Raw genomic sequence first — 15990 nt, 5'->3', positions numbered from 1 at the left:
TGCACTATGGAAAGTGGCTAGAATAGTGGTGCCAGGATGGTTTGGTTTTAACATGTTTTTTTTTTTTTATTTTAAAGATCATTAGGAATCTGATTTTTAAATTCAAGTCTCTGCCTTCATTGCAGTTTAGAATAAATTATTTTGATGTTATACTAATTACATAATTACATTGCAGTTTTCCATTAAAAAATGAACAGATGTTAAAGCTCAGACATGAAGTACCATCTTATTCATTAGCGTTGTCTCCCTTCTCCAACTATATAGTAATAGCAGATCATGGTTAACCAATCTATTAGCTGTTACTGTTTTCCATAAACTGTGAGATTAGCTGTTTAGATGATTTTGATTCCACTCATTCATGAGGAGTTGCCTACAGTGAAGGCTACAGTGTGTATAAATATGATTAATCACTTCAGGTAAGGTCATTGAAGCAGAGGATTCATTTTTCAGCTTTTTGTTGTGTTCTGAGCAGTGAGAGCTGAAGCTAATGCTCATCTTGATGGTGTGACTTATTTTTTGAAACATGCATTCTTATTTTTTATGTGTACACTTTGTAGGAGTTCTCAGGGCTATATTCTGTTTTTTTTTTTGGGGGATATTACAGAGAAGGGACAAAGCTCCCCCAACGATTGCTTCTGTTTTGGATTCACAAGAGAACATTTTTGTCCCATGTTTTGAGGAGTGATTGGGACACTGTTCTCAGGGACTGGCAGATATGGTTAAGAAGACTAGCAGAGCAAATAATTACTAGTAATCTTCCATTGAAAATGTACTTTTTTAAAGGCAAAGCCAAAAATACATGTTTGGAAATGCTAGCCTGCCTGAGAACACACTGATGATCCTATATAGACTGCTGTTCTCTCCATAGATGGTTACCAGTCATCCTTGTACTCGGTTGAGAAGAAAACTGCAGTTAAAACTTTACCATCCAGAGTGTGTGTGTGTGTGTGTGTGTGTGTGTGTGTGTGTGTGTGTGTGTGTGTGTGTGTGTGTGTGTGTGTGTGTGTGTGTGTGTGTGTGTGTGTGTGTGTGTGTGTGTGTGTGTGTGTGTGTGTGAGAGTCTGGGGGGTACTAACCTGATTGCACTGTTGGAAAAAGATATGCAGCACAGATACTGAGAACTTGAAGTGGATCCCATCTCTCTTAAAAACTCTCTCGCCCTCAGAATTGTGTTTTTCTTGTCACATTCTTTGAACTGGGCTAATTAAGAAATCGCGTATCGGGACTGTTGGTCTGCTGATCCACTGCTGTCAACCCTAAACATTCATCATCTCACAATCAGTGATTGTTTTCTGCAAGTGCTGAAAATTTCCCAATGTAGCATCAAAGGAACTTTCCATGTAATAATTCTCCAAATTAGTCCCGAGACAAATAGAAAAATGCAGAGTCATAACGATTCCTCTCCAAAGAAATTTCTATGGTGTAAATACTAACAAGGGCAATCTGTAGATGAGTCTTGAGTCATTGTATAAATACGGCTTTGGTTACAAATACTGTATGCCATTAAATAAAACCTATTTTATATATATATATATATGTATATAGGTTCATAGGTTGGTACTAGGCTATCGGCCCTAGGGCCTATACAAGCCTAGCCATAACAATTCCCTGGCTATTTCTTCCCTCAGTATTTATTTCACTGTCATACATGACTAAAAACTGCCCTCACATAATGTATACTGTGTTATGTGCCAGGTGAAAAAGTCAACATGGTTACTACTGTATACAGATACTAGATGTCAGAAGGCACAATGGCAGTCTGAGGCTCATACCATAATTTGTCAGTAAATACAACAGCAAACTGTGTGTGACATATGTGAGCAGTCAGATGCATACAAACTTGAGTGCACCTGAAAGATAAGCAGCATTGTGCAAGTTTTTTTTTTTTGTCTCTTTGGCTCCTTGCTTGCAAATTATGTCCTCCCATATCAGCAAAGCCTGTTTGTTCTTCCATCTGAGGGATGTACCCAGAACAATACAGGGAAGAGAGGCATGTTGGGAGGCTGTTATTCTTAGCAGCCTTGAGGGTTGCTGCTACACTCAGTAGCATCCTGGCAAATGAGGGCATATTGTTCATGACCCTAACCCCACCCACCCTTTGGTGGTGATCTCAGTACCTGTAGCACTGCAGGGACCACTTATGTCCCTCAGCCCTGATCATGCATGTCATGCTTTTTCATATGCACTAGCATGGGCTGCGGTCACCGACTTGGATGCCCACTTCCCACATTTTCCCTGTACTGCCTTGCTGCTTCAGGCAAGCCTCTACTTGCCCAGAAGCATCTGCGAGGCAGCTAACAGCCATCTTCCCACCCCCATCCTCCCCTGACAGCTCTTTCAGGTACCTTACTTGCTTCTCAAATGTGGATCCCTGGGTTGTAGGCAGGGCTTTGTCCTTTAACGCAATTGGGCTGGATGTCAAACCCAATTTTCCTTCTACTAGTCAATGCAGTGTTTTATTATTTAATAAAATGAAGGAATGGTACATATAGCCAGTATCAGCACACAGTGAAGCTTATACAGCAAACTGAGGAAAGGAACTATGGTGAGCACAGCAGTCATCTGTTTAGTGCAGATATAGCTTTTCACTTTTTGAGCAGGCAGTTCTCAGCTAAGTTGCTGCCAACCTTCAAGAAAAAAACAACCTGGCAAAACTGTATATGGTTTGCTCTGACAGACTCTTACACATGTTTGCCAGTAGGGGTACAATGAGGAAAAGAAGTACACATAAGGGAGCATCAGAAACATTCCTAGACTGCAAGAGTGCCCTTTGTGTTGTTAAGTGTTTAGAGATTGAAATACCAAAAACAGTCTGAAAAAATAAAAGCTGTAACTATATATATATATATATATATATATATATATATATATATATATATATATATTGTATATAGTGTGTGTGTGTGTGTGTGTGTGTGTGTGTGTGTGTGAATACACAAGTAATTTACATTGTTTTTTTTCTAACCCCAGTTATTGTTATGAAAAGGCAGCCCTCAGTGAAGAACAAGGTAAATTTGCCCTGTACTGAAGTTTACAAGTTCAGCTGCACCGAATTACAATAACGTAAAAATGCCATATATGGGTACATTTTGTAATTGAGCATCTTATAGTCACTGCCTGAAAGTTTCATAATGAAATGCTACCTCAAAGAGAGACTGACCTGGCTTTTGATACAGGCACCAAATGTGTGGGCTTATAGGCTGTCACTATCACAGTGTAACATTTTGCATTGTAGGGAGGTTTATGACTTCTCTGTCAGGATTACGGGTGAGATCTACTGAAATCATTGAAGTTTGAATGGCAGTTATGTGTACACAGCATGCATAAGTATCTAGGAAACACAAAGACACTGGAACATGGATATGATGTTATTGGACTAACATAGGTCCTGGATTAACTCTATGAAAGTTTTATTAAGAACTCAAATGGAGTTCGCCACCTTTTACACTTAAGCATGCACTGTCATTTTATTGTCACAGTCTAACAAGGTACATTTCACAAGGTTTCTGTATGGGGTGGTATATAACTTCTCAATATGAACTCTGCAGCATCAGTCCAGAATATAGCTTTACTGAGATGTCACTACAACGTTAAAGACAGTTTTGTTTTTCACTTCCAGAGTACTGTCTCTCAAATTCCATGGTTTAAAGCAGCTAAGGTGTTGGGATCAAATTCAAGGTTAAGCTGCATTTAAATCCTTGAAGGTAGAAGTAAAGTTATAAATGTATTTTATGAGTGTGTTGTTATCCCTTGAAAAATATTGTTATGAACTGAAAGGGGACTTCACATATGGTCTTTTATACAGTGGTTTCAAATGCAGGCTTTCATAGACCTGGGTGCATTTTGTAGTTGAAAATCCTGTTATTTCCTGAAAGTTTTGTTTCGACATTGTCCTTTCATGCACAGGCACCAGATGTAGAGGTTCATATGCCTTCAGTGTCACAGTCTGTTGTATTTCTTTTCATCTGGGCTGGAATGTCTGACTTCTGTCAGCCTGGGCTACAAAGTACCATCAAAAAATTATATTTACTGTGTTGTCATTACATCAGATGGACATATAACTCCTGAAAATGGAAGCTTTTGTCACTGGAAATGTTGGTTTTCCTGCCTGCAGTTTAATTCATGTGCAGTAAAATATATCATGTGAAGATTGATGTTGAATAACTGTCTTTATACCTGCAGTGACTTAAGTTATTCTGTTATTGAGGGTCATGACATTATGGAAAATTTTTTACAGTATGTCAGACTGTTACAGAAATATGGTCCTGTATTGCTAGATACCACCCGTAGTCCTGTATAGCAGTTTAGGTGCCCTGCTTTTTGCAACTCAGGTCATAGTTGACAGATTAATTTCACATTTTATTAGGCTGTCAAATTCAATATATATATATTAATTGAATCACATCATTAGTGTGTTCTTATGAAATGAAAAGCAAACTAGTACCCTTCTTAGGAAAAAGGGATAAATGATATGTTCCGTCATTGTAAATGTAGCAAAATGTGAACATTTTACACATTCTAACAGGCACGCCTGATTGAGATTTTGTGCTGTTTTTATTAATTGCTGTTGAGTCATGCGCCCATAGTAAAAGGCTAACCATCCTTGTATTTTGCCTTGAAATTGCGTAAGACTATCTTAAATCAGTACTGGGATATTGGCATTTGAAGGTAAGGTCAAATTCTGGCCAGTCTTTTGAAAAAAAAAAAAACCTTCAGCAGAAAAGGGATTAAATTGCCTGATTTTTGAGGGAGCCTTTAACAGTGTGATTTCTTGCTTGAAGCCCTCTTTCAGCATACATTGGAAACTAATAGCACTTGGATGAATCAATTTTAAGCTGACAAGGAGGGTGGTAAGTTGTACAAAAATGTTGTACTAAATTGACATAGGCAGACCTGTTATCATCCATGGTTGCCTCCTTACTCTGTATGAATCATAAAAGTTACTTCCTGCATATTCCTTTTCTTCAAAAACTTTCCTGACTCATAAAGATTCTTCCCTAGTCACCTCTACAGCTTCTCCACCTACTTTTTACCTTTCCACCTTTTCACTTTGCCATTCTGTTAAGTATTTTCTGGTGTTGCCCTCCAAAAATCATGCACTGTCATCTCAGTTTAGGTGTATCCCTTCCTCTTGATGTTAAACCACAGTATCCCAGGGCTTCTGTCATTTAATACTTCCCTCAGTTTGACATTGTTCCCTCTTCTGCATTTGTGTGGGTCAGGTCAGATATTTACAGTCTTCTGGTCATAGCCATTTCTGATTGATTAGGTTTACTTTCCTGGACTGCCTGCTAAATATGTTGGGCTTATGTAACTTGAGTTAGCAACATCACATTTAATTATTGTATGCTGATGTTCCCCCACGACTGGACTCCTTCATTTAGCATGCTTTCTCAGTCTCTTAAATGGTACTGTTCTAGTCATTCTGGGATATGTATACCACATTTTTTTCCCTAGTTTTCTTCAATTGAAAACATCAAGATATTCATTCCCTTGTCATGTTTTATGTGAGCTCTGGTTTCCTCGCATCCATTTTCACCCTACCTTTTGTGTTTCCAGCTGGAAACTGTGTCCTGTTTGCCAGAATCAAGACTCCTTGTTCTGTCCTTTAAGTAACTATATTGTTGTCCAGTTTCCTAGACCAACTCACCTGCCTAATGTAATCCATAGGTTTCTTTCTCAAAGCCTTAGTTTATGTTATTAAGAAGTTAATGTGGTTTTCAGTGGAAATTAAGCATGGAGTATTTTAAATATAGCAGCTTGTATGCCAGAATACCATACTGATCTAGATTGTTAGTTAACTGATGTCTGATTCATTGTGAGTATACAACATAATCTTACATCAGGGGTTGCACTGGAGATGGTGGAACAGTCAAGTACATCTTTCTTGTCCCATATTTTGCAGTTATACTTAATTTTGTGCTTCTCTGCTTAGAGAGCACATGCACCCTAGGTTCATGCATACATATTGCATGAACGCTGAGAAATGCGGGTAGTACCAGGGTCCCATGTTCTGTCTGGCTGCTTGTACATTTGGATCTCCTTTTAACGTGCATCTTTGGAAGGCCTCACATTTGATGCCTAAGAAGTGTAAAGTTTAAAATCTTAAGACAGGACCAAGCATCATATTAATAGTTGCTGCAAGTACCAAAAGTTCAACCTCACACTTTGTTGATATGGAGAAGAAACGTTTGAGGCCATTGTGAACATCAGTGGCTTAGCAGTAATAAGGGGATCTTAGGCAGGTGCATGAACTACAGAAGATGAGGAACTCTGAACCCAGATTTAAGCTTAGGACTTGGTCCATCTTCTTCAAAGTCCAGCATGCTTATGGTAGCCTGTCTGTGCCTTACTGCATATTTATCTTCTGGCTAGAGGGTGTTGCTCCACTTCTCATTTGCAGAAGAATGATCTTTTCACACTCAGGCTGTGTACCCTTCCTCTCCTTCTAAACCTCCTAATTTATTCAAGAGGAAGAAGGCAACCAACTACCTAGTCTGTCAAGGAACAGATAATCTTATTTCTGGTTCTCCAAGAAAGTCTTCCCTCACTGCACAATCTCCTGTGAGAACTTTTATTTAGATAGCCTTGCAGCAGTCCTGACCATTCCTCTTGAGGCTACACAGGTGGGGTGGGTATTTATTCAGGTTCACGTTAGCATAAAGAGCCATTACCTGGTGCAAGAAAGTTCTGCATTTCATAGGAGGCCACATTCTGGACTTATTTGGACAGCTTGACCTCGATTTCTGATTGACTAGTCAGTAAGAACAATATAGATGTTCAAACAGGAGAAGAAGAAATTAGTTTGACCTCCATTTGTTGTTGGTCTCCAAGAAGTTAGAGATGGTCCTTTGTGATTTTTGGTTCTGTACGCTATCATTCAGCATGTCAGTTGTGTGAAGTTCTGAATAGTTAGTCTTTAAATCCTGCTAATGCTGCTGTTGCTGCAGGGCTTTTGGATAACATCAGCAGACAGGGTTCTCTGCATGTGTCTGATGGCCAGTTGTTATAGTTCCAACTGTCTGAACATGACTGATTATGTATTTTCTGTGGCTCATATTGTTTGCTTGCAGGCATTGTTGGATTACTATTCATGTGAGACAGCTTTGCTGTACTGGGGTGTTTCAACTTTCCCTATATTTTGAAACTGTGGTGTTGGTGTTTAGAAATCAGGGGAGTATGGGGGGGTTTGCCTTCCCATGGGTCACTTACTGCGATCTGTGCAGGTGGAGTGCAAGTTCTCAAATCAGTTTTTGGCTATGTATGAGCAGTCTTATCTTCATCACAGGGGGAAGTCATTAGAAATGATGGATGACTGTATGCACGTCATCATCCAGAAACTGCTAAAGAGACTCCTCTGCATAGCTGTAGTGGTGGACAGTACTTTAGAAAGCTGTTCAGTTTGGCCTGTCTTCTAATCCCAATGATTTGTAGTGTTAGCCTTGGTAGTAGACTTGCAGGTGTAGTCTGAGTGTTTCCCTATTTGGATGATTAGTTGTTGGTGACCTTAGCTGTGATTTCCTGGCAGTGGCTCTTGTGATGGCCTTGCCTTGGCTGCGTTCACTTGAGGGATACCATCAGCCAGGAAGTATGTCTTTATGTAGGGATGATTGTAAGCACAATCTAAAGTCTTGCCTTCTTCCTGTGGAGAGAACCCCAGAAGTCTTGTTTCTGTTCTTATTTGCCATGGACTTGGATCCAGGGCTGCCTGTTTATGCATTTTGGTAATACAAGTGTTCACACAGTCCCGTTTTGTTTTATTGGTCCTGCTGTGGATGGTTTTCTGCAGTTGGCTGCAGAGAAAGTTTCCTTTTGGACCTTCTTGCCTTATTTCCTTGCCACTGTTCCCTGTATTGTTAGGTTCCTCAGCACAGTGCTAAATCCCCCCCAACCAGCTTAAGTCACTGATATAGTATATTGCTGAAGAATTGGAGAGCCCCTTTCTAGCTAGTTGGTATCAGGACTTTTGGAGTATTTTGGGAAGTGTTTCCACATTAGCCTTCTGGAAATGAGAGTAGTGGTCCAGTCTTTCAGAGATTCTTGATGCCACAGATATGTTTGTGAGTGCTAAGTCAATATCATTTAATTAGTGCAAAGCTGTTTGAACATGCCTTTGAATGAGAGCAAGTCTTCTGCCAAGGTATCTGTCTTCACTTTGTACAGTCATAAGTGTTGACTTTATAAAATAACAGTGTTGACTTAAAAATGAACTTAATGAGAGTCTTACACCAGTGTGGTTCACCCCTTTAAGTCTGCGTTTGCCATTTCTGTTTCTGTGTTTTTTGTGCTTCCTGGAGCCTGGCTATAACTTTCTTGCAAAGGTAAACCTAATTTTGGTACATGACCAGTTACTTTTACAAATTGCTGAACTTTTGCCATTCATTTATTAATATTTTCTATATTTCTTAAAATGATGCAGGCCTCCACAAATGGTTCTGGTGTCCTTACTGTCACCATTCTCCATATTTGGTTTGTGATGTAAGTACATTTTCAAAGCTATGGCTGAGGTCTCATCTTGACAAAAATTAACTCTTAGGTCACATTGGTTGATGCATTTTCATTGAGCAGAAAGAAGGCTGGCGTAGCTGGGTAACTGTCAACATTTTGTTCTGTAATTTTCACAATGCATATGGTCTGTTGTTGATGAGTACAAGCAAAGGAATGTTTTCAAGCAGACTCCTTACTGGATATGATATACTGGGAAGCAAAAAGTGAACAACAGTATTAGCTTGGTCTTACCGTTAACATTTTAAGATGCCATATTTTGTCAGAAGGTTGAAGTTGTGCAGTACCAGTACTACCAATGCAACTGGTATACTTACTTTATTAACTTCTCCTAAGTGTTAGTTAGCATACCACTGTCTTTTGTTTGTGACCTACATCATATTCTGTGGAATTCTTCCAACTTTTAGTTTGTTTTGATAATTGATTGCTCTGAGGGACACTTTTTTTCAATCCTATATCCTCTTAGCCTTCAGAATTATTTTCCTGTATGAAGAGATAGCATATAGTCTTCTATCAGGCCTGTTCTTTTGAAATTGTCTCTAGCAGTTTGACCTCATGCACCAGCAATTTACACTGCCTGTCTGTGGATTTTTTTGTAGACTGTTTTTAGAACAGCTAAGTGTCCATGTTAAAGTGGAGAGAGAAAAAGGGCAAGCTCTCTCTAGAGTGATTACTTGAGGATTTCTATGCAACTTTGATGCTTTGTGTTTTATTAATTTGCAAGTGGGTAATTAACACTCCAAAAATGTGCTCCCCTTAATAATATATTTGTTGCTTCTGTTTGTAACAGGTACTTGAAGCATATTGGAGACATGGAAGTGACTGACACTGAGAACCCAGATCTTAATTATGGACTTGTTATTGACTGTGGAAGCAGCGGCTCACGGGTGTTTGTGTATTTCTGGCCCCCTCACAACGGGAACCCTCATGACCTTCTTGATATCAAACAGATGAGAGACAAGAACAGAAAACCAGTGGTCATGAAAATCAAGCCAGGTGATTATTCCAGTTGCTGTGGTAATGCCATGTAGAGCAATTTTCAAACTTAATGCAGAAGTATTCCCATAGAAAATTGATAGTTTTTCTTGTTAGGAAGACTGACCTAAATGAATCACTGTGCGCCACAACCCTGATCAAAGACATAAGCGTAACAGTAAATATCAAAAACACATGCACACACAATGCAAACAAGTACTGGCATATGCGCTGTAGACTAGCTAATAAAGACATATACTGACTTGTACACACTACTGTAGAAGCAGAGTACTACAGTAAACAAAAAGTGAATGTAGTATATGTGTGGTGGAATTAAAAAAAATAAAATACTCAAGAGGCAAAGAGTTTAGTTCACATAGGTCAGCCAGCAATGATTGTCCACCTTGCCTGTGTTGGTAAACAGACACTAGACGAGATTAAAAAGACTGGTACTGTCTGCAGGATTGTGAATTCTCTCTGTGAAAGTTATTAATGTTGTAGAATGTCTAGATTTATGAACTATTTGCAGTCTTTATTGCATACACATGGTCTGTTACCCTTAATGCCAACTTCTACTTGTTTTTTTTTTCATTTTAAAGTGAGGGATAGCCATCTTACTTAGCAATATGTATTACATTTTCTAAATTACATGCATAATGTTGTTTAGCCCTATAGAGTCTTTCTATATTCTCTTCCCTGAAGTACTGTTTATTAAATGTAATAAATATAATAAATGATTAACAGAGAAAACATAAATGAAAAGAATAATTTAATGTGCATACTAGAAACATTTGTATTAGATCACGTAGACATTAGTGAAAGAGAGTGTGACATTGACACAATTTTGGATAAGCGGTAAATGCAATGGCACCTCAGACAAAGGTCTTGCATATCACCTGTGCTGAAATGTAGAGTCCTCAGGTAAGGTTGCTGTCAGTACTCATGCGCAGATGTTTAGAAAAATGTAAATTTTGTTTAAGATTTTTTAAAATTGTTGTTGTGTCTTTCGGCTTTTCCTGGTTTGGGGTCGCCACAGCGGAACTCTGGTCCGCTAATGATTGGCAGTAGATTTTTACATGCCGAGTTGCCGGCCCTGACGCACAACCTTCAACGAAGGTACGTCCATTTACGCATGTCTCCGCACAGAAGATGCTCTAGCTGAGAATCGAACAGGACAACGTCTTACTGTGAGGCGACAATGCTACCGCAGCACCACCACCGCAGTTAAAAGATATTTTTAAATTAACTATTTTATGAAATGTCTGATTTCATGTCGGTAAAGAGTTTGTATTTTGTAGTGAATATATCATTTGATGTGGAATGAAGTATAAATGGTGTGTTTTTACAAATTAAAGCAGTCTGAAGTCTTGATTGTAAGAGGATGAAGAAGCTTAATCAAAGTGTTCCATATTAAGTGCTTGTGTCAGTGGATTATTTATGCATGTGTATTTTATATGCTGTGTATGTATGTACATATTAATTATGCATGTATGTAGTGTATGATTGTGTATCATTTCGTGAAAGGTAGCTTTAAATGAGGTACAAATGGTCAAAAATAATGACTAAAGGTACATTTGGCTCAAGGTGCATATGAAAGAAAAGCCATTTTGTCAAAAACATTCTACAAAACGTATGTAGACCACTAAAAGATTTTTTTGCTGAGGACGAAGGATCCCTGCACCCCCCATAATAATATATTCTAATAGTTACAAACCAATGGGAAAAAACAGAAAAAACATGTACAGTGAACCAGTGTTGGCACACAAACCTGTAAATCTCGGGTACAGCATGACAGTGGGTATTGCCAGTCTATGCAAATCTGTATGCCTCCCAGCAACTCCCATGATCAAAAACAACACTAGAAATACCATCTATACACTTCTGCACTTTAGATGAAATGGCATTGCAGTCAAGTGTACTTTCAGTTTTTGACCATTTGTACTTCAGTGAAAGGTACCTTAGATGAAATGATGCATAACCATACATATCTGTGTGTGTGTTTGTGTGTGTGTGTGTGTGTGTGTGTGTGTGTGTGTATATATATATATATATATATATATATATATATATATATATGGTTTTACTTCATAAACACGAATTAATGAAATATCGAATTTCAGAAATTCGTGTCTATGAAGTCGAAACTTCACAATAACTAAAGTGCATAAGTGCAAATAGGACTATGCCGAATTCACGTTTATGCATGTACGTTATGTTGCGGAAGTGTTTGACGTGGATGGTGTCTGCAGTTTAAGGTGAGTGAGTGTGCGTCAGTGTTTTGCTAACTTGTATGAGTGGGTTAGGGTAGGAAGGTGGAGGTAAGATTGTGCGTGTTGGCTGTGTGTGATTATTTTTTCTTTACTGTTTGTGCGATCTCTGTGTTAGTATATGTAAGTAGGGGGGTGTGGGGGGTGCAGTGGGGCTTTCCCTCCCTGCATTTGTGTAGTGCAGGTGTGTGTCTGTGTGGTGTTTAGTTGTATTTAATTGTTATAAGGTGTGGGTGTTATGGTTTGTGTGTTGTATTGTGTATGTTCAATGTTTTGGTTTCGTGATTGTGAAGTTTTTATATTTTTTATACATTTGTATTTTGTGTACTGTTCATGTTTTTATATGTACTTAGGAGATTTATCTATTTAATTTATATATATATATATATATATATATATATATATATATATATATATATATATACCTTTATATATGTATTTTTTATGGTTTACAAGAAATATTTAATATGTATAGGTCATATATTGTGTATGTTTTCATTTTTGTTTTTGTCTTACAAGCATTAGGCATTTCACTTTAATTTTGTCTTTATGCATTAAGCATCAATTATTCAATGAATTCATTACTTGGTGCTATTGACCTTAATTGGGCGGGTATTTATATGCTTGTTCAGTGTCTGGTTTGTATTCTGAGGAAGTCCAGCCATTTGGCGGATGAAAGCGCTAAATAAACAGTTTTTTCTACTGTGTTGGTGTCTTTCACAGTTGCCTTTTATATTTCTGGTTTGACTTTTCGTTTTGATTTGGTTGGTTTGTGTGCAATGCACTGTGTCTGCCATTGAAATGGAGGAGAAGATTGATTCCTTATCGGATGCAGTCAACAATTTAACTGCTCTGGTTCAAAGACTTACTGAACAAGTCCATGATTCAGTTTGGTTGAATCATTGTGGACAACCTTCAAACAGTCAACCTTTGGTTTCCGGTTCAAGACAGAGCCAGGATGATGAGATTCCACCGGGCAACGTACAGGCATGCCCAATACTCAGGTGGATGTTAGAACAGGACAGAGCTTTGTTCCGGTTGCCGGTACCAGTAACCAGGTCTATGATTTTTCCAATTTCAGTCTTAAGACCTGGTTAAAAGAGGGGTCGTCTCTACATTTGGCTACAGAAATTCAGTCTAACAATTTTGGCAGTTTGGATAAACAGTTAAAAAACATTTCAAGACATGGTGAAATACAGGAAGTTTCAGATTGAGTGTGACTATTTGCGTGAAAGCATCAAAGTAGAAAGGATACCAAAAGGGCTTTGTTCATGGAAATACCCATCTGGACTCATTTATGATTCAGACTTGCACCGTGAGTTGATTTCTCTTTTCAATAAACAGGGCTGTGAACTGTTGCAAGTTTTGATACTGCACTATGAGAAACAAATGGCGGATTTAAACAAAGCCATAGAGACTTTTTAGACAGTTCTGTTAAAAGTGATTTATTATTTTATGTTAAAGCTGAACAATATAGCCATGTCTTTATTAAAACTGATCGTTTGTTACCTGATTTAAAAGCAAAAAAAGTTAAGAAAAATTTAACCGTGATGAACAGGAGTATGTGAAAGGCATGGGTTATCCACGACCACCAGTTGTACATCAAACTGTTTATGAAGGTGATATTGTTGGTGTAGACAGTGTTGCTGGTGTGATGGTTAATGAATTGGACGGCCAGGATAATTTCAATGATGACATCCCTTTAGACACCCCCCCCCCCCCGAGGAGATCCGAGAGATTAATGAATCAGAGGGGGGAGAACAATCAGAAATTCTGTCAACAATACACACCCATCCAGACATTCCCCCAACAAGCATGGACCAGGGGGAAGGGGAGAGGGAAAGGGAGATCGGGTTGACGGCAGACATTGGAATTGAACACAGATCCTGTGGTTAAAATTATTTTTAACACTACAGGGGATTTTAACGTGTTTAATTATAGTCATGTTGATGTCACTGAGGAGTAGGCCAATTTATTTGAAAAAAGTTTAACATTTGTTCCTGCACAGAAAGCTAAATTGGACCAGGTTTTGGTTCAATTCAAGCTGTTTTTGAGGAAACTCAATTTTAACAGTCTTTTTGATGACGGCTTGTATAACACAGATTTACATAGGAACAAAAGGCCCAGTACATTTAATCCACCTCTACATCCTTTAATACTTGTTTTTGAAAAACTTTGTGAAGATGAAATCAGGAGAATTGTTAGTATTCCATCTTGTTGCCCTATTAACTTAAGCATGGATGAACATCTTTTATTACAGCACATTCGTAGTGAGGCATCTATTCGTATCATGCAGCCAGATAAAGGTGGGGGACTGGTGTCCATGAGTACGAATGATTACATTAATAAAATGTTTTCTATTTTATTTTTGGATGTGTATGAAGAAATATCTCTAAATGAGTTAAATGGGACTCTTCATAGAATTGATTTGGCCCTTGTAGATCTTTTTATTAAACAATCAAGTCTCACTTAGTGAAATTGACTATTTTAAGGTCCAATTTCCCAGAACACCTACAATTTTTGGTCTTCCCAAGGTTCACAAATGCCTTGAGGATCCCCCACTGAGGCAAATAGTTGATGCCAAAGGGTCCAAGACATTCTTTATTGCTAAATATATCAATCAGGAGACCAAGAGTGTGTTTAATAATTATCCTGCTTTGTTAAAGGATTTGTGGGACTTTTTTATCTAATGTCAACGACAGTTTATATAGAGAACATATTCTTTTTGTATGCATTGATGTCAAAGATTTATAATCCAGCATCCCACATGATACTGGCATTGACTGTTTTTTTCAATATTTAGTGACTTTTCCTGGACATGACAAAAGTTTGGTTATCAGTAGTCTCATGCATTTAGTTTTGCAAAATAATTTCATTAGTTTTGAGGGCCATTTATTCAAGCAAATCGAGGGTGTTGCCATGGGTGCTGCTTGTGCACCTGTATTTGCCAATGTAGTTATGGCCTTTTGAGGAAACTAATTTTATTTTTCCTTCTGAGTTTAAAGACAGTTGGTGTTTATATAAACGCTTTATTGATGGCATCATTATTTTTTGGGTTGACACTAAGGAAAGACTTGAAGCTTTTTTTGAATTCATCAATTCTTCTACCAATTTTTTAAGGTTTACAATGTCAGTTGATGCCACACAGGTCAGTTTTTTGGATGTCACTCTTTCCAAGAACAGGGAATCAGGTCATTTTGATTCCACATTATATAGGAAACTGACCTTTTCAAATTCTTACCTGCATTTCCAGAGTTGGCATCCTGTCCATCAAAACAAGACCATTGTTAAAGGCCAATGTGTCAGATTGGCCAGGATGGTTAGTCAGGAAAGTTTATTTCTAGAGGAATGCAGTAAGTTATTTGATATGTTTTGGAGGAGCGGTTATCCTGAGGATTTTTTAACAGAAATCTTTACTGAAGTCACAGGGAAAAGATCATCTGGGTTTTATACCCCCCTTCTTGGCAAGTCCCTAGTTCAAGCTGTTAATCCTGTTGATTCTGGTTTGGTATCGACCAACTTGTCTCATGGTAAGGCCTTGATTTTGCCATTTAATTTAGAATACAGAGAAATCAAGTGCATCATTAAAAAAATTTGGGAGATTTAAAGATGTGATGGGAATATTTTTAACAAACTTGGTGAAAGACCGTTTGTGGTTTATCAAAAAGATACCTGTTTTAAAACTATGATTGAAAGAATCATGTCCAATTCATATACAGGTAGAGTAAACAAATGCAGTCACTGTTCTCAGTGTAAATTTATTCTTGAGGGTACTGAATGCTTTGTACATGGTTATGGTAAAATCAAGTACAAGAAGAGATTCAGTTGTGATGGTAAGGGCATTGTTTATGTTGCTTTGTGCCAACAGTGTACTTGTTTCTACATTGGTAAAACCATCAGACAGTTTAGGTACAGGATTTATCAGTACTATTGTGACATTAGTAAAACAGATGAGTGAAATGCCCTTTATAGACATATAAAGGGTTTTCCTTTGCATTCATTTAAATTTTCTGTTTTAGATTATGTTAATGCTGACCCTAGAGGTGGTAATTTTTCCTGAATTTTTCCTAAATTCCTGGAGCTTAGATGGCAGCTTAGGTGTAATGCTGTACGTTCTCCAGGTCTCGATGATGTCATTTCCATTGCTAGTCTCCTCAAGCTTAAATCTATGTTGGTCATTTAAAATTTTGAACACAATTTTTTTATATTTTTTTATACATTTGTATTTTTTTTTAAAGTAAAA

The 15990-nt window shown here is 37.9% G+C and overlaps 1 protein-coding gene across 2 annotated transcripts in view; it reads left to right on the top strand.

The window, feature by feature from the left end:
- The window catches only part of ENTPD7 (ectonucleoside triphosphate diphosphohydrolase 7), a 1330884-nt gene that overhangs the window by 273849 nt on the left and 1041045 nt on the right, over positions 1–15990 (top strand). For both annotated transcript variants that reach the window (XM_044056723.1, XM_044056722.1), the window contains one exon: positions 9296–9501. In XM_044056723.1, the coding sequence (XP_043912658.1) occupies positions 9296–9501 (206 nt within the window). The remainder of the gene's footprint in view (positions 1–9295; positions 9502–15990) is intronic.

Source organism: Protopterus annectens, chromosome 14.part0, assembly GCF_019279795.1.
Source record: "Protopterus annectens isolate FY-2018-M chromosome 14.part0, PAN1.0, whole genome shotgun sequence".
NCBI lineage: Eukaryota > Metazoa > Chordata > Ceratodontiformes > Protopteridae > Protopterus > Protopterus annectens.
This window is presented reverse-complemented; position numbering and strand designations above follow the sequence as displayed.